Genomic DNA, 19,359 nt, shown 5'->3' on the forward strand with positions numbered 1-19,359 from the left:
CTCTCCCATTTTTCAAGCCAACATTTCAGTAATTCATAGAAATCATATTAAAACAAAACCTATAAGGAAATTTAGTACTACTATTCACCTTTAAAATGTGTGAGTTTCATCATCTCATCATGGTTAGCTATGGTTTTAGGACTATTTGTTAGGGACCAAAAGAGATGTAAAACTGCATTTTGTAAGTTCTGGAGGGAACAGAAAGTTTGAGACGCTCTGGGCTACTGCTGATTGGTCGGATGGTGAGATGTCACTTGCTGTGATGTGATGTGGACTGATTTCTACTGCTTGGCTGAGAAAAATAATTCTAGTTCTACTGTTTCACAGAGATTTTGGGGGGAGCAACGAAGGAAGTCAACCCAAGTGACCATATATGGTTCCTTGCCCCATAAAGGGTTAAGCTCCCTAAGTCATCGACTATGGTTGGTGTAGTGGTCCAAATGAGTCACAAAATCCTGGTCAGGTTTCCTATTAAGGAAACCCAGAACAATGATTGACTTCTTTTACTTTCTTACATTTATTTTTAAGTGCAAAAAAGTAAAAATAATACAATGACATGTCTGACGGTTGGTTTTTAATTAATGTAAGCCCAGCAGTGTAATTCCTCAGTTGCCAATCCACACTTTTAATTTTAAATTTTTAATAAAAAGTCATCAACCAGCCAACGTCGGCCAGCCACAGTGATGGCTAAACCCACAGCTCCCCATTATGTGAGTGTGTGTTCAAGTGCATGGCGAAAATTAAAAGTCCAACCTATGGCAAGAAACTGTTTTTATTATATTTCAGAATGACAAATAGCTATGGACATTACTTTTTTGTTGTTTCAATACACAAGCAAATCTGTATGGACAATCATTAGGTAGATGAAAACCAAATAAAATAATTTGTACACATATTTTACAATACATACTGTAGTTCCTCGCTGGCTAAAGCAATATGCATTATGCAGGAAGAAATTGCTATTTATATAGTACAGCTAATTACATGTGATAAGGAAAAAAAAGCAAAAATAAGTTATTTAAATATCAATTACATATACAGAATGTGCAACTTCTGCTTAGCATTTCATATATGTAATTAAGAATTTAGTTCTTGTAAGAATGCAAAAACAAGCTGGAAATGAAGAAGAGGAGCAGATTAACCCGTCGTGGTTAGAAAAGTTGGCAATGGGAACTCAATACTAAAATCAAATACCAGCATAACCCACTGATATCCTTTATACCTGACGCCCATTTCAGGACCTGTGAACAAAAAGGAGCCAATTTTTTCTTTTATAAAACAGCTAGTTTTACCCTCTAAAGTGCATTTACAGTGTTAATATTTTCACTCTTTACAAAACACTAGTTGGGTCTTTCATTTTTCTTTTCTTTTTAAAGAAAATGACCCCGCCTCCACTATCCTCGCTTTCTCAGAGCACCACTTTGATTGAAGAGGAGAGAAAAAGGCAATCTATCAAATGCCCTCTGGGAAAAAAAAGAAAACTTCAGGAATAACACTTGATCAAAAGTTTAAATATGAAAACCTAGGAATATTTTTTAAAAACAAAAGCAAACCTGCTGAGTAAAAAAGAGCAATAACACTTTCTAAATTTTGAATGTGAAATTCTTGGAATATTTTTTTTGACTCTTCTGACAGTGAAAAAAGAATTAACTGTTAGAAATTCAAAGAGAAAAAACACATTTTTATGTGCCCTAAAGAATTAGTTCCTCATTTAAATCTTAGTATTTCTATGAAGATTTTGGCCCATAGTTTTGTTTTTGTTACAGGCTTTTCTGATGCTATTTTCCCTGATTTGTAAGACTACTTCGTGTCATAATGTGTGCATCCTGACCTTAGAGGTAATCCTTTCTTCTGATATTCTCATTTTTACCACTTACTCCAAGCTTTTGCAAAAGTCCTATTCAGAGTATCCATCCAGCATTGATTAAAGTTACAGTATGAAGTGTTTAAAATGTCCCAAACAGCTTATTATCAGCTATAAAACAAATTCCTCAACACTGTAGATGGTCCAATAAATTCCAGATATGACAGCGCAGATGTCAGCTGTGTCTTTGGAACATTTTCTCCTCCTCCGTCGCCACAACATGAAACTTGTACATTGTGCGGTAGGATGTTAAAGAGATGTTAAACATGGAATGAAATCTGTGTCATGAATGTGGTTTTGTGGCTTCACATGTAAAGAAAACACAGTCCATTAGAGGAATGTGTTGTGGTCCACATAGATATACATCACTAAAATCATCTGGTCCGATAAAAAAAGGCTTGCGCTTTCTGCATCTCAGTCATGGTATAGCTAAAGCCATACATATCTCTTCATCAACAATGGTAAGGCAGCTTCATATGTGCTTGGATACAAAGGGAATGTATTGTATATGTAAATTCTGATTGTGATTGCTTGAAGTAAAAGCTTTTGTAAGACTAGTGCATCCAAGATATGGACAGCAAAAGAGGACATTAAATATACAGGAAATATGAAGGTGGGATGTCAGCTGTTTCAGCTTAGCAATGACTGAGAGCTTGTCTCAAAATAAGGCTGCAACACTCAAAAGGCAAACAAAATTTAAGCATATAAATCAGTTTCAAATTAAGATATGCTATAATACAGAAAATGATACAAAACAAACCATCTCAAAATGACCAGTTATTAAAAGTTTATGTAGCATTTAGTTGATTAAAAGTCCAGATATAATATTTGTTGAATTCCTTTGAGTCGGAACCACGCATTGAGTGAGAAGTAAATCACTTTGGCAGAGCTACTTCCTTAAGAGACCCTCATTAAACGTTACCCCGGCCACAAAAAGAAATAGAAAATTAAGCACTCGTGAAAATGCAGGAAGAAAACCATCTTTTTCTGTGTCTTAAAAAATACCCATCCTACAAAAGAGTGTGCAATCTTCCTTCAAGGCGGATCCAAGTCTTTATTTAAGACTTTTGGGGGTGTCCTCAGAGTGGAAGCCATCCCACAGAGTGAGTCTTTTATTTTGAAAAGGCAATAATCAAACATCTCGTCTTGGCTGCTAGGAGAAAAAAACCTCTTCAATGCCGTAAACAGTTGAGAAAAGTGAAAGAGTGAAAATCAGAGAGCGAGGTTTGCTCACTTTGAGTCTTATTTTGAAAAGGTGTGAGACAGGAAGTACTGTAGTGCTGTGGCCAGTCTTGTGATAATTGAGTCCACCTACTGACCGTGTTTGATAAAGATGGTACAGACCAGTGATTTGATACCTGTTTTTTTTTTAAATGTGACTCCAACCACACCACTAGGACTGCATCCCTCAGTGTGTGCTGAGCAATCGTGCCTCACTGACGAGCCGGCGGGCGTGTCTTTCATCCCGCACCCCAGCCTCCCAAACGGTGCTATCGGTTAACAAGGCCACGTGACTCAACGTGTCGATTCCTGCCGTCATCAGAGATGATGTGTACATGGGTAGGCCGATAGAAGTGAGCCAATCTGCCACCGTGCTGATGTTACCTGAAGGAAGAGGTTTCCGGCACATCTCTGTGAGCCCTCCAGAAGGGATCTGAAGGCATTAATGGGATAAAAAGAGTTAGTTACAGAAGCTTTTTTGATAAGATAATATTAGTAAATAGACAGCCTGAATCATTCACATTAACATAATGGTCATTTTCCATTCATATTATTCACTGAGTAATAAGCTAAAATGCTATATAACTCTTAAAACATCTAATAACTTCTGCTGTCACAAGGTAGCATACTAATATATTACTTTTTTACTTAGAGCATGGCCTGTTGTCTCGCAACTTGTTCTCTTAAATTTCTGACTTAGGGAATTGATAAAGCACTCAGCCAATTCATAGCAAACATTAGTGTTCAGTATTTTACAAAACGGTTGTTATGCAATTGAGTCATGCTGCACTACTGTGATAATGCTGGCAAGAAAGTTGAATTTGGCAGTGGTCTAGCAATAGGATGTCAGTTCTACAATATGTCGCTGAAAGATTAAATACGTCCAGATGCCTCCCTGAATTTTCACGAACACTTGTCAGTTGATGATCGATTGCAGGCAGTAAAAAAGATACCAAATGTTCAGACTTTATGTATAAATGACTTACAAACAGAAAATGGAGATTTGATATGTTCCAGTACTTCTGAGATATATTTTTCAGGCTGACGCCAGAGGAAAAAGGCATACATAAGCTATTTACCAAACCATTCAAAATCACTAGATGGAAACCCCTTACAGTTTACACATAACAATAAAAAATATATTTTAAAAGTATTTTCCTTAATTTTATCCAGATATAAAAAAATCACTACTCCTAAATAATGGCACCAGCCTTGGGTAGAATGCCCTGTAACAACTGACCCACTGACTTTAAGGAAAAGCCTCACTTATATATAGCTTCTTACTCCAAAAATCACTCAAACACGGTCTCTACTGGTATGAAGTAAATCACTGTTGCCTTACAGCCATGCGGTGCTGTTTGCGAAGCTCTCTGACTCGGAGCTGGTCCATGTTTGAGGCCACATCCTTGGCAGGCTGCTCCAGGTCTTCAGAGTAACGCTGCACCAGCGGCTGGGGGATTCCACACCGGCCATGCTGCAGGAGAGGAGATATTATTAGACAAGCTTATATTCAAATAATAATAAATCACATTACGTTTCAAGAATGACAGTTTAATGATGGGCTCTAAAAAAGTGGATGAGCAAAAAAGTTAGGAGCCTAAAGGCTACATACAGTAAAGCAAGCTGACATTAAGGAGCACTTTTGAATTATTACTGTCGTTATGAGGAGCGAGATGTGTTTGTTCTCCAACGACTGAAACAGCCTAATTGGATAAAATTACTCATCTGAGATATCTTCAGACAGAGTAATAAGGATATTTCCAGAGGGAGAGAGTCAGAGAAATTTAAAGACAAATACGTAGAACACAAACACTATACTTGTTGTTATTACATACTCAAGTCAGTATATTCCTTTCATTCTTCTATACAAAGTAAACTAAAACCCTAATGCAAAGTTTCACAGAGTAAGTTAATGATGGACTATGTATGTCTTTTGCTGTGTTTACCATTTACGACTTTATTTGTGGAAAGGATGGATGATTATAAAGAGACAGAGGCATATATGCAAAATGCATGTATGGGACGAAGGAGATCCCCCAGGGCTTGTAAAGGACCACTACTACCATTGAAATTAAGGCACCAGTAAATTCTTATCACAAAATACAAGCAGGTTTACCTCATCGTTTTCTACTAGATTGCACAGTAATGACAAACCTACTAAACTATGAAAGGTGCTTCATGATCTCTCTTTGTTTGTAGAAACCAAGATGAAATCTGCTTTGAGTGGCCAAACAGGATTCATCATATTTTTACTAACCATAGGGATGGACTGAGGAATTAATTCTTCCAAAGAAAGGGGGTGAAGAGAGCCTAGCAGGAAGACTGTACTCATTCTTCAGTTACCACTTGTTCATATCTCTCCCTTCTTCCATAGTTTCTCTCTTCCTGCTCTGGTGATCAGCTGATCCTGGGCATTCACTCTCTTAAGTACTCAGCTAATCAGATTTTGCCACAACCTCGTCCAACCAATTATCATGCACCTGTGATATTTTAAATCTGTCATCCTTTTTTTCACAGTCAGCCTGTCATTTCTGTGTGGGCGCTGCAACCCTCCTCCACCCCAGCCACCTCCATTTAGTTCATTGAAATTTGTAAAATAAAATTATTGTTAAACTCATACTGAGGTTCTCCTGACTGAACTATTTTCATGTTTGTGTTAATTAAGAAAAAATCTTAAATATATTACTTACTCATCAAGAATCTGAAAATGTAAACAAAGGCTGCTTATGCAGCATGCTGTTAATCACATTATTGGACGCCTACCCCTGGCAGGGTTTTCTCACACTAGTAATAATAACAAATATAAACCTTATTGATGTGGTCTTGTTTGCTTTTGGAGGTCTCAAAGAGATATCAGGAATAACCCTCTTTAACTCCACACAGGAGCTTTGATGCTACAAGCACAAAAATATTTCTAATAGTGCCTATGATTGAGTCAGTATCAAAATGCTTTTAACAATTTAATCTGTATCATTTCAAATGCATTTATGCTACTGTGGTTGAAATCTCACAAAAACAGTGTGACTCCTGCATCTCTGCCAACCCACTTCTAACTAATAACAATCCTGCAGAGCTGTGCTGTGGTCTGACACACTATTTCTCACCTCATCCCTGCATGCCTCTGTGTTTGTGTGTTTTTTTTTTCTCCCTGGCAGTGTTGGGGGCTCCGCCGTGTTAAAGGGGCCCAGCCTGGGGTCTGGCGAGTGGCAGAGGGTTTTTACAACCCCGTCTGCCTTCAGTTAGATTTCAGCCCATAAACTTAACAGTCTGAACCGCATCATAGTGGGACCCAGCCCGCAGTCTTTCCCCCTCAGCTCCAGGCTGCATATTTATTATTGCGTACAAAAATGCACATACACACTCACAAATGTGCTTTCATACAAAAAAGAGGCATCTGCAGACAAAGAAGCAAACTTCAGTCTCTATTAGTCCCTATTTTTACACATAAGTGGCTATGTTGTTGGCCTTCAAACAGTAATTTACATCCAAGCTGCAGTGAAATTATGACTGAGTTAAGTTAGGCATGTTACGATGCTGAACTCAAAGGGCCTGACGCCAGACAAGTACAGCCCCGAGGTGTCATGGAGCCCCATTTTCACATGTAGCATGGAAACATGACTTCATCTGGTGGTTGTTTTGGGTCTACTCTGATGTGGTTTTAAGAACAATCCTCACCTCATCTCAATGTGCTTGTGTATATTCTTATGTGTTAATAACTCAAAAACTTAAACAGGAGTGCACAAAAAGTTAAGAATAAATATGACTGAACAGTGAACTTTACTGAGTTAAAGTGTTCAAGGAAGCGAATATAAATGATGCTTTTGCAGTTATTGATCGACTCCACAACCACAGCTCGTGTCGAGCTAAATTTGCAAGCCAAACTTTGAGGTGATTCTTTGCTCTTGTGTTAAGATGAATGTTTCTTTGCTCACCTTGTCAGAGTACGGCTCCTCTGTCAGATCGATGCCCTCAGCCTCTAGCCTTTGTTCCAGTAGGGTGAGCAGGTCAGGGCTCATCTTGTTGTGGGAAACTTTTCTTGAAACAGCAACCTTTCCCCCGAAATCTGACATCCATGGAGGCTGCACAGCTGGAGGACTGCTTGGCTCCTCGCCCATGGATGAAGCGGTTGAGGTGGTGGCACAGGGGCTAGCAGGGTTACTGAAGGTCTTTGCGGGGAGAGCAGGGGCGCCCGGGCTTGGGCTGCTGCTGCTACTGCGAATGATGGGGCTGCTTGGGTGAGAGTGGGTAAGGGAGTGGGTGGGAGAGGGGGTGGGTGATGGCGAAGAGGGCAGGGAGAGAGGCGGGTGACGTAAGCCGTTTGCGAGTCTTTCCTTTGACTTCTTGGCAGGAACAGGAGGAGGGACTGGTGGCTTTTTGGGGTGAGTCCGAATGACCCTCTCTCCACTTGACTCAGGTGGGCTTGGAGTTTGACTAGAGAGGAGCTCTGATGGATTTTGTGACTGAGTCACAGCAGAAGGTGAGCGCAGAGGCAGCTGAGAGGGAATTGGCGGTCTTTCCACCCTTCTTTGTGGGCTCAGCGTTGGAGTCCCGTTCTGATTTCGGACACCCTCCTCTCTAAATACGCTGTTTGGGCTGCTGTTGCCAGATTTGGGTCCCTCCTTTGCGAGTTTAAGCTCGACTCCTAGATCCTTGTGCTCAAAGTTCTGCTCCCAGTGAAGATCTCCAAGAGAGTGGGAGCGTTTTAAGGGCCCAACAGGCTGCGGAGGACCATCCAGGTCCTCACAGCTGCGGCTGGCTGGTATGGGAGACCGTCTTTGGGCTCTACGCAGCCCAAGCAGGTTGAAACCTTTCAAGGAGGGTTTGATGAAGAAGCTTTTGGGGAACTTTGTGCGCTGGTTCTTGCTGTTGTGCTGCAGAGCTTCTGTTGAAAGAGTCATGGGGAGGGTGGGGTAGTCTGGAGACTGGAGGCCTGCAGAAGAACGGTTGGAGCGGGAGGTCTTTCTGCTCTTCCCTGCAAAGAAAACAGACATTTAAATTCAATAAGTGATGTCATGGAGACATGTCTAACTCATAAGTATTCTATCAGGGAGGAGGTCAAATTTTAAGCCTGCTAAAGCCATGCTTTTGTTAATTTTAAAAATATATCCTTATTTATAAACTAAGTTGAAGTCTGAGACTTTTCTGCTGCTTTCTTTCCTTTGTTTTTGCAAATAATCTATTATTATAAAAAAATTATTTAGGCAAAAAGTACGAGATATTAAACAATATCTACAATAGAGTAAGATATTCCACAAACACTGGATCCTATGTTTTGCATCAGTGGAAAACATGCACACACCACCAATTATTTTTCATCATTGTTGTCATTTAAGTAGAAAAAATCTGCTCTTGCACATTTTGTTATTATTGTTTACAGCTTATCTGTAAACCACAGTCTACAGCTCAGAAGTGTTTATGTAGACCGGGTGGAGTGTGCCTTGGATAAGATAAGCTCTTTGACTCACGACCAAGCTGGCTGACTTTGTTGTCATCATAGCAACAATCCCAAACAAAGAAATCTGGATGGAAAAGTTCAGAAACAGCAGAACAAAAGGATTGAAGCAACTTACCATCTATTCTCTGGCTTACAGAGCAAAAATGGATGCATGAAATGGATGGGTGCCACAGAGGGTGGCTTTGCCAGAGTTGAAATGGCGGGATGACAGAAAAGAAGTTCAATAGGTGGAATGTCATGAAATATAAACAGTGGTACCAAGAAATTCCCAAAACGGTTAAGCATGTTGGTGTTTTTTAGGGCCAATTAGATACAGGGAAAAAGAGAAGTTTATTTTCTTTTATAACAAATTTTCACACATAAATGAGAGCAAACTGAAGCCTGTAGACTTTCTGTCACTTTATAACTGGAAACGCAACATCAGGTCATAATCTGTGGCTGATAACAGTTACCTAAAATCATCTGTAGGAGTTTAAAAGCTTAACATAATGAGCTCTATGTTGACTTCTGACACTAAATAATTTAATAACCCTGTAAAGATGACTTAAAATAGGTTTCAAAGTAAAAGGCTACGGATTTATTAAGGGGACACTGAACTGCATATCATTAATATGCACCCTTTCATTTACTGATCAATATGTTCTCATACAATGCATTTATAGTGCAGTCAGAAAATATTCAGCCCCTCTTCACTTTTTCATGTTAATTTATTTCAACCTGATGCTGCAGTAAAAAAAAAAAAATTTTACTCTCATTATTTTCTACACTTAAGTACCCCATCATGACTAAGTGGAAACAGATTTTTTTTTTTTTTTTTTTTTTTGCAAATGTGCGAAAAATAAAAAACTGAAATATAACATTGACATAAGTATTCAGACCCTTTGCAAAAACACTTGAAATTTAGCTGAGTTTCCTCTGATATCTCCCAACTTGTGCAAAAATGTGTCTACACTTTGACTGGAGTCCACCTGTGGTTAATTAAATTGATTGGACATGATTTAGAAAGGCACAACCAGGGCTATTCCAAGAGCAATGGTCGCCCAGCCAAACTGAGCAAACAGTGGAGAAGGGCTTTAGTAAGAGAGGTGACCAAGACCTCAATGGAAGCTTCTCTTCAGTGCAAAACACATAAAAGCCGCTTGAGTTTGAAAAAAGAACCTAAAGGACTCTTAGACCGTGAGAAACAATATTCTGTGGTCTGATGAAACCAAGATTGAACTGTTTGGCTGCAATTCTACATGCTCATTAACCCAGTGTTAATCAACCCTGCTCAACCATGAGCCAAATTGTTGAAAAATGCCTTTGCAAGAGCCACAATCTAAAATGGTGAAAAGTGGCAAAAATGGGTTAAAGTGGCAAACAAAATAGGTTAAGGGGGTCCCCATGGTAAAAAAAAAAAAAGTGGCAAAAAAATTTGTAAAAAATGGGTGAAATGGGGGCAAAAAGCATACAATGAGGAAAAAAATGGATAAAAAGCGTCAAAAATAGGTGCAAAGTCATAAAAAATTTAGTTACAAGTGGTCAAAACTGTGACAAAAAGAGTGAAAAGTGACTATAATGGCAAAAAAAGCTGTAAAAAAGGTGGAAAAGTGGCATTTAATGGCAAAAAGCAGCTTAAATGGACAAAAAGTGGCAAAAAAGGGGGAAAATTGCAAAAGAGCAGGATAAAAGTGGCAAAAACTGATGGAAACTGATAAAGATTGACAATTAAGTTTCACCATTAAAACCTACTGTATAAGTGTGGGAAACAAACTGACTAATGTGACTTGCAATGGATAATTTCTGAGAGAAAAAGTTTACAATTTTAAGGTTTTTTGGGGAGTATTTCAATTAAGACGAACAAGAGCGTTGAGTATCACAGTGTTAACCGCTCATTAACTGCCCAATAACATCCAAACAGTGAAGCGTGGTGGTGGCAGCATCATGCTGTAGGGGTGTTTTTCAGCAGCAGGGACCAGAAGACTGGTCAGGGTCACATGCTGCAAAAAACTCAATGTGATAGCCAAGTGGGTTTTCATGCGTTTTGCACCGAGGGAAGGGTTACGTCTAGCCATTCTGTCATAAAACTCAGAATGATGGGGGGCTGCAGTGATGGTTGTCCTTCTGGAATTTTGTACCATGTCCACACAACATCTCTGGAGCTCAATCAGAGTGACCATCAGGGTCTTGGTCATCCCTTTCCTGAGGCCCTACACCCAATGCAATCTTGGGAACCTTCAGTGCAGCACAGTCTTTGCAGCAATTGGTTTTTGCTCTGATATGCATTATCAGCTGTGAGGCCTTCCAATCATGACCAATCAGTTTAATTTACCCCAGATGGACTCCAGTCAAGGTGTAGAAACATCTCAGCAAAGATCAAGAGAAATGGGAGGAACCTGACCTGAGCTAAATGTAAAGTGTTGTTGCAAAAGGTCTGATTTCTTGTCAATGTAGTATTTCAGGTTTTTTTCACATTTTCATAAATTTCCAAGTTTCTAAAATTCTGTTTTCACTTTGTCATGATGGGGTACTGAGTGTATATCAATAAGGATTTTATCATTATTTCATTTGTCATAACATCAAGGTGCAACATAACAATATAGAAAAAGGTGAAGGGGGTCTGAAAACTTGAATGAATGAATGCACTGTTTATGAAAATGAAGATGATAATTTGATGGATTTTAGACATCACTAAATGACTGTAGAAGGTTTACTGCATCTAGAAATAGGAAAGCTTTTAAGCTACATATATGTTACAGGGAAGTCTACTGATTAAAAGTCTATTCATTCAGGGCTCTACAGTGACATTTTTCCTCAAAAGAAGAACGTTTAAAAGTTGAGGTATGCATTTTTAATGATCTTCTATTATTTAAATCAAATGCGGCCTATTCTCTAGATCAATTAATATTTAAAAATGTCAATTAATATTCAGTAATGTGGCAGTGGCTTCATGAATCTGTGCTGTAGAGCCCTAAAAGTGTAAGAAGAAATGCAGGCTGTTTCCTAAACGTTATGCAGCTGGTTAAACAGTGTTTAGTGGCACGGCAGGAGAAAACAGACAGAAAAAAGGCGAAACATAGAAAGCAGCAGGGGAGTCCTTTTTCTTTTTAAAGAAGTGGCTTTTATTCCACGTCTCCATTCTTCTACTCATTGCACGCTTCACTGTTGAACCAGAATGACACATACACACATTAAAGAGGAACCCAGTTGTTTCTGGGAGTTAACAAAAAGATAAGGAGAGAAGACAAAGCAGTAGTTTATGAGTTATGGAGCTGTTAAAAAGAATAAAGAAAGAGAACAGTTTTATGTAGGAGGGTAGAGCAGGTTCAACATTGAACTAAAAAGAAAGCTCACAAAGAAGACCTTCTGTAATCATCACTTTCTTACAATGCAAGCACTACAATTTAAAAATATTTTCATCTTTTTTTTAGGCACATACTGTTTGATTGGTGCAACCTGGTCACTATAAACACAATGAAATGGTATGACATGAAATTTCAATGGCAGCTGCAATCTTTTCCCAATGTTTTTTAAAAACACTATCAGACTACACAATCACCACTGCAAAATAAAAACAGGCATTTATAGACATGCTACTCTGCTTTCCTCTAGAAACACTTAACAGAAATACTCTCTGAGCTCGTAATCATCCTCCCCGTATCCTTCTAGCAGCCTCGCATCCACAGGAAGAAGAGATGGGAATCTGAGTCCATTACTGGGCAGAGAGTTTGTTCTCATCAGAACAGTTCTGTGAACGGGGGGAACTCTGTCCCTCTGTGCTCCCAGCAATGAGGGCTGGACTAGGCTTAGCGGTCTTGGAGGACATGGCTTCCTCTCTGATACAACTGGACTTTGGCACTGACGATACAGAATGCCTACAAGATGGAAAGAGGGGTGAAGACAAAGTGGAGTGACAGGATAGTAGAAAAGTGAGGAAATAATGGGGCAGAGTGATTAAGGAGGGGTGCAGGTAAGAGTTAAGGTAAGAGGAGCTGTTTGACTGGCAGGTCCAGAGGAGTGAAATGAGTAAGGTGTTGCAAAAGCACGGCAAGAGATGTGGCAGGGGTGAAGGAGTGAGTCTGGTACTGTGACGAGACTAGACTAGTCCTAGCTAGGCCATTTCCCAGTAGGCCTTGGGTAATAGTGGTCTAGACTACATATAGCTATCATTACCATTCTCCAGATTCTCGTTGCTCTCATAGCAGCCAGAGTCTCGTGGGGAGTCGCCCACTAAGCCCCGCCCCTCAGACAGAAGCTTCTCCTGAGATCCTGACAGGCCACCGCGCTCTGGATCGCTGCTGCCTAGAAATACAGAAAATAGGAAATCAGCTGTATCTTCAAAAAATGTCTCAAGTTTTATATTGACTTTAACAGATGGCAATGTTGTAATGTGTAAATGCTGTGGTAAAAGCTACAACGATAAATATTACACAATGCACCTTCAAGTGCATAGCTGAGACTGAATGATCAAAAGCTAGGTGGAAAAGCATTTCCAATATGGCACCAGCCATCTGTAAGCTTCAAAACATGTCTTAAAAACCTAATGAGTGACATCACTGAGACTACATCCATGTTTTATAATCAATAATAAGCAGAAACTTAACAGTAAATAAATGTATTTGCCTTTTTGCAGTATGCTTTTTTATTTGCATAGCATCTGAACTCTTAAAATCTTTAGGGAGGTTGCAGTGGAATTTCCCTCGTCAGCCAAAAAATGAAAAATGCTTCAGCTGATCCAGTTTTATTACCATAGAGTAATGTGCTTAAGACTTAGGAATTATATTTGAACACCAAGGTTTCTGTAAGAGCCTTGTTCCCCTCTTTAGTATGCTTTCATACAGGTGCATGGTTCAAGAAAACATTCTTCAGTGAACACCCAAATCTTTGTTCTATACTTACACTGATCTAATAAATCTCTGAAAGCCAGAGAGTAAGCAATAACAATCACTTTTTTATATGCTTGCTCATTTATGTAAGATGTTTTTCCAAGTCTACTTACTGTCATACTCCTGCAGCAGCTCAACAGCAGTGAGCAGCACGGCTCTATGCTGAGGATCTCTGATGTTCAGCTCATCCAGGTCCTCCTCCTCCAGCAGCTTGAACGTGTCCAGGTCCTCATAGCCATTGAACAGGAAAGTGGGCATGTGCTCCTGCAGGACAGAAATAAACACGTGAGATGAATTCTTCGGAAAAGGACAGAAAGAGACTCAGACTTGGGATCTAAGCCACAAGTGACAGAACTAGGGCATAAAATGCAAACAAATGTAAATATAAAGGTCGGGAAAAGAAGAAATAAACAACAGAAGTGTGTAAGCTTGTCATCTGGTCACAAGTTCTGATTCATGCTGTATATTTTTAAACCTCTTGTTAGCTGAATCCAAAGTGCTGTTTGATTTTAGAGGGCGTGTAATCACTGTAAGCCGTAGCTAATTCTGTTGAGGCTGCCTCGTCAGTCAACACACTTTAATACGGCACAAACTCGGTCATGTTGACAAGCACGTAAAAGTGAGTTGTAGCTGCATTAACAGTCAAGTGGTACCAATCAAGACACAGTGTGAAGTCTCCTGCTGTTATACACTTCAATAGAACTGTAATGGACACCCACCAACATCATGTGAGTGCAAGAACTGAAGGTGGAGACGACTGAATCAAAGTGCTCTCCAACCACAGATGGCAAATCCACTTTTTGTCACCCAAACTATTGTGTAATCAGACTAGAGACAGAAAAAGAAGTCTAGATACGCCCTGTGTGAGTACACAGTCAGCTATCATTCAACACACTCATAACCGCTTCCACTTTGAATATTGCTGGGCTCTGCGTTCGTGCGACCCACGCGCTCACTTGGACAAACACATAGACTGTGTGTCACCAGTGAGACCATCAATTACAATGGTGGAGTCCACAGCGGAGGACTGAGGGCTGTCTCTGTTCCATTTTCTGCGGGATGGTTCAGGACTAAACAAAGGACCACCAACTAACACAAACACAGGCAGCTGTGGCTTCTCACTCACACTATCTTTGTCCTGTTAAAACACTTCATGCTCAAATCAAAAGATAACTTGGCAGAAATTTCACCAGGATGTAGAGGTTTGGAAATTTTTTGCTTTAAGACAGAAAATATTGGTTTGTGTTCCAAAAGTTAGGCTGGCCAAATTCAACCAAATGTCACTTGGCAACTCTAAAAGTACACAGCAATTTTCTTATTTTTCACTATCTATGACAGCTCCCTCATAAGTCAGTTCAATCAATTTCTTTCAGTGGGGACAAACAAGTTTTATCTGCTACATCACAGAAAATAAGCATTCCTAAAATAAAATGCTGCTACACATGATTATTCACACTAAAAAGTAAAGTTTTATTAATCTGGAATTTTTCATTATCAACAATCCATGAAAGCATTTTTGAAATCATGGTGATTGCTACAAAATAAATCTCTTTTTTCAGCCACAGAAAGAAAACTGTGGTGACATAAGGGACATGAGCACTCTGACACACTAATCACCCAGACTTGCAGCTCAGAAAAGCCTTGCTCATTGTGCTGTGACGTTAATAACCAACGCTAAATCTCTAATCTGTGTCTTGGCCATCAGTCTGGCTGAAGATAATAAAAAACAAACAACCCAAAAAACTTCTGTCTCTATTTGTGGGTATAAAGCCGGCTGGCTGCCCAAGTGGGAGGAGAGGATATCAAGCTCTCAGCTACGTGTAGGTTTGGATGAAAGATATGAGTTATTTGTTGAGGCGTGGTGTGAGAAAGTGGGTGTTAATGTTTATGTATAGCTGTTGGATCAAACAGCCTGAGCCGTGCAGCCTGTAATTACCTTCACTGTATTTATCTCTTTGTGTCTGCAAATGTGCTTTGAGAATATTTGGAAAAAAACAACATTTGAATGACTTCTTAAGGTTTGATTTCTCTGATTTGAGGTTACAGATGGGTGGTTACAAGATTGTGCAATTAGCTGATGTCTGCAGAGGTTTTACAAAAAACAGAATCAAAATCTGCTTAACTTAGCTGCTAATGAAAATTTAAAACTCCTGTGAGGAGTTTGACACCGATGATGAAATGGGCATAAATTAATGCTGCTGCTTCTCTATGACCTACAAAAACACAAAAGACCAAAAGAAACAAGGCTGATTCTTTCTAAGTTTTAATTTGGATTCCTGAAATTGCTGCTGAGGGGGGTAGGTGTCAAATGAAAAAGTAAAACTTTCCAGAACCTTGGAGAGTCTCATTTGCCTGTTAGGAGAAGGCAGAATGAGATTTTTTAAAATCAAAAATACTATTTTTTGATACCAGAAAAAAAACAGCAAAGAGATAAGAGAAACAAACTAATAGTTTCTCACAGGAGCTTTAAAGGGATAGTTCAGCAAATAGACGAACACAAATGTGTTATGAAATAGTGCTTAAACAAAGTGACTTCAAAGTGAAAATTACAGCGCCGAGAACTTTCTCTATTTAGATCTACCCCAATGCTGCATTTTTAGCTCAGTTTTTCTTTGAATCACCAAAATTAAGAGTTAAAAATGACGTTGTTTGCTTCTGTGCTGACACTCCCACCAGTCTCACCTTAAAAAGGCCATGTTGCCCCTCCTCTCCTGTGGCTAATACAGGGTTTTTCAACCTTTTGTCGCCCAAGGCACACCTGAGATCAAGCCAAAATCTCAAAATAGCCCTCATGCATCATTTTACAGCCACTTATGTTGTTGTGTAGTTGTAGTAATAGTGTATGATTTAAAAAATTGCCTTGCCACATCATTTCAAAGAACCACCGGGCTAATACACTTTGCATTGCCAGAACTTAATACAGCCCTATTTAACACTAGAACCACCATGGGGTCAAATTTACCTGAGGCTGGTCTTTAATTGTGTCTAATTCAGTGTTGATTAAATTTATACGTCTTTCAGTCACTGACTTTTCCTAAAAGCTTGTTTTTACCACCTGGTGTCAAAATAACTTCTCTCTTTTGCTTCACTGCCTAATCAGAATCGTAACTCAACCTTTAACATGAACGCCACTGGCAAAAACAAGATTCATTGTTGTGAAATGTCAATATATGTGCTTAAAGCTTTGAGTGACGAAGAATCTGATGCAGGGGAAGTTTCAGGACCGAGAGATAAGCTGTGAAACAATTCTGGATGTGACAGATCTGACAATGACCTATTTCTCTTTTCTCTTGATCAGTGCTATCAATGAAAATTAATGCACTCTAACAACAGCTAAATTTTACCCGCCGGCTGTTTTAGGTATATAGAGAACCTCAGTGGATCTAGTGTTAATACTATAAAGGCTCTAACATGTGCACTGCCTGAGTTGACCAGGTGCTGTAAATCCAAAGCATTGGGTATTGATTGCAGGGTAAAACAGAGTGAGATGTACCTTGAGGTTTATGCGCTCCAGCAGCTCCTCCACCGATGTGGGTTTGGGTGGTCGGCCCTTCCTCCTCCTCCTTACTGGCCGTTTGGGCTTCTCCTCTTCCTCACTCAGCACATCCACGTAGATGAACTTAAAGGTGCCCACTTTGTTGTTCAGGAGGCCCATCCACGTTCCCATGGGCGGCTTACTGATGATGTCAATCACATCCCCACGCTGGAAATTACACAAAAATCAAAAAAGATTAAAGAAATTATTCATTTTTTCAGCTCTTTATACTTTAATTCTATTCGTATTCAAATGAACGGCAAATAAAACTTAAGCCTCAACAAACTTCAGGCTATTTCCAGGTTCTTAGGCGTGTTACCTTTAGTTTGAGTGAGTCTGTGTCATACGGGCTGGGTGTGAAGTCTGTATGGACTCTGGCACGGCCACAGAATGGTCCTCTGTAAGGTGGCTCTTCATCATCGCCATCCTCTGACTTCACACTTTCTCTGTTACTGGCTGATGAGTCTGTGGTGCTCACTGTTTGACCACCTGGACACAAAAATACAGTTATGAACATTTATACACTATTATGTAAAAAAGATTACTTATTTCTGTAATAATTAGCACCTATAAACATTGACGAACAAGCAGAGCTAGTATGGGATCAACAGTGACAGAGATCAAGACTGATTAAAGCTGTCTTCAGTACATCTTTATGCTTACTTTAATTTGGCTTTTGTGGAAAGTGTTGTTGAAGCTACTGATTTACCACTAAAGTAATTTTCTTCAATTTTATTCCTTATTGGCATTTTTGAATCTAAAATGTTTGAACTTTTTAACAGGCTCTTAAACACTTGTATTAAAAATTACTAAGAGGCACTGAGTATTGAGTGAAACTGTTGAAATAATGTCTTTTCTTCCAACCTAATCATTACAGTATGTTTGCCTGTCTGCCTGTGTATTTGTGTGCATGTGTATTTGTGTGGCATTGAATCCCTGTAAGACAGCCAAGCCTTGAAATAATAATGGGTATTTTACCCACAAGGACGTGTCAGAAACAACAGGCTGAAGTAATCAGAGGTTGTAATTAGATAAGAGGACTTAAAAGCTGTATGACATCACAGCGCATGAGGCAGCTGGTGTGACTGGGCGTGAGAGGAAATTACTTTTCATGGCCATTTCTCCACAAAACAGATAACTGTTGAACATGTAATGTTAAGAGGCAGTGCAGACATTAGGTTCAAGTATGCACAAGCGAGTTATGAGCACCACCTAGTGTTTAATGTTGCTCAAAACAAGCTATCATTCCAAGAAGCATATTGTAAAACAATATTGCTGGTTGGATTGCCTTCTCCTATATGCAATATTATTACCTGTGATGTTTCATGACAGTGGTCTTGCCTTTGAGCTGGTATTGTTTTGTACATACAGTGCCTATCAAAGGTTGGATGTTATGCCCCTTTTAACTTATTTTATAAATCAATCATGGTCAATGTAATTTAGCTTTTTTGACAAAAAAATTTACAAAGGATGCATCTTTTGCTGCAATCACAGCTCTGAGTCTGTGTCGATAGATCATAATCATGCTTGCACATCTGGACACTGCAGTTTTACTCACAGGGATCAGGCATGAACAGCTCTTTTCAAGTTCAAGCACAAATTCTCTATTGGATTGAGGTCTGGGCTCTGACTCGGCCACTCCAAAAATTCACCTTGTTGTCTTTAAACCTTTTCTGTGGCTTCGTTGTATGCTTTGGGTCATTGTCTTGCTCAAAAAAATCTTATCCCAAGCCATAGTTCTTGTGCAGACTGAATAAGATTGTCCTCTGGGATTTTCCCACATTTTGCTGCATTTATTTTACTCTCTACCTTTACAAGCCTTCCATGGCCAGCTGCTGAGAAGCATCCCCACAGGATGGTGCTGTGAGTTTTTTCCCAAGACTTTGTAAATAAAGTTTGTTTAGGTTGTGTCACTTTGTCTGACCCATCACTCCTGCAGAAGTTCAAGTTGTTAAAACTGCTAATCATTCACTTCTTTATGTCACAAAGATACATGAGTATCAACTTCAGTCTGTTTCATATTGAACAAAAAACTCATAAAAGAAGCTTTAAAAGATGCTAAAACAGCAAAATCCCTCAAGACATAAAAAAAATATTACTACCATACTGTGAACAAGCTAAAAGACATTGTCAACAGAAGTCTCTCTCTTCTAAAACAATGTTTGTTCACTTACTCATGGAACTCTGACCGCTGAGTGAACTCCGCAGACTTTCCACCGATCCTCCGGCCTTCAGCTTCGGCTTCTCCAGAGAGTCTGTGTCAGGCTGTGGGGACTGAGGGGAGCCAGGGGTCCCATCTGGACTCGACTGAAAGACAAAAGACAGAAGGAGTTACTGATTGTTAATGTATGATATGGGGAAAGAAACAAAGGAAATACTGTTGGTTAAGAGTTGAGAGGGTTTTAGTGATTGGGCTGTG

The 19,359-nt window shown here is 39.5% G+C and overlaps 1 protein-coding gene across 6 annotated transcripts in view; it reads right to left on the reverse strand.

Moving 5' to 3' along the window:
• Positions 1-762: 762 nt before the first annotated feature.
• Positions 763-19,359, reverse strand: part of sash1a (SAM and SH3 domain containing 1a) — a 372,472-nt gene continuing 353,875 nt past the window's right edge. For all 6 annotated transcript variants that reach the window (XM_041805179.1, XM_041805180.1, XM_041805176.1 and 3 more), the window contains 8 exons: positions 19,115-19,247; positions 17,260-17,429; positions 16,899-17,108; positions 13,519-13,669; positions 12,693-12,821; positions 7,018-8,057; positions 4,428-4,559; positions 763-3,518 (listed from right to left, as the gene is read on the reverse strand). In XM_041805179.1, the coding sequence (XP_041661113.1) occupies positions 3,273-3,518; positions 4,428-4,559; positions 7,018-8,057; positions 12,693-12,821; positions 13,519-13,669; positions 16,899-17,108; positions 17,260-17,429; positions 19,115-19,247 (2,211 nt within the window). In that variant the 3' untranslated portion in view covers positions 763-3,272. The remainder of the gene's footprint in view (positions 3,519-4,427; positions 4,560-7,017; positions 8,058-12,692; positions 12,822-13,518; positions 13,670-16,898; positions 17,109-17,259; positions 17,430-19,114; positions 19,248-19,359) is intronic.

Source organism: Cheilinus undulatus, linkage group 14, assembly GCF_018320785.1.
Source record: "Cheilinus undulatus linkage group 14, ASM1832078v1, whole genome shotgun sequence".
Lineage (NCBI taxonomy): Eukaryota > Metazoa > Chordata > Actinopteri > Labriformes > Labridae > Cheilinus > Cheilinus undulatus.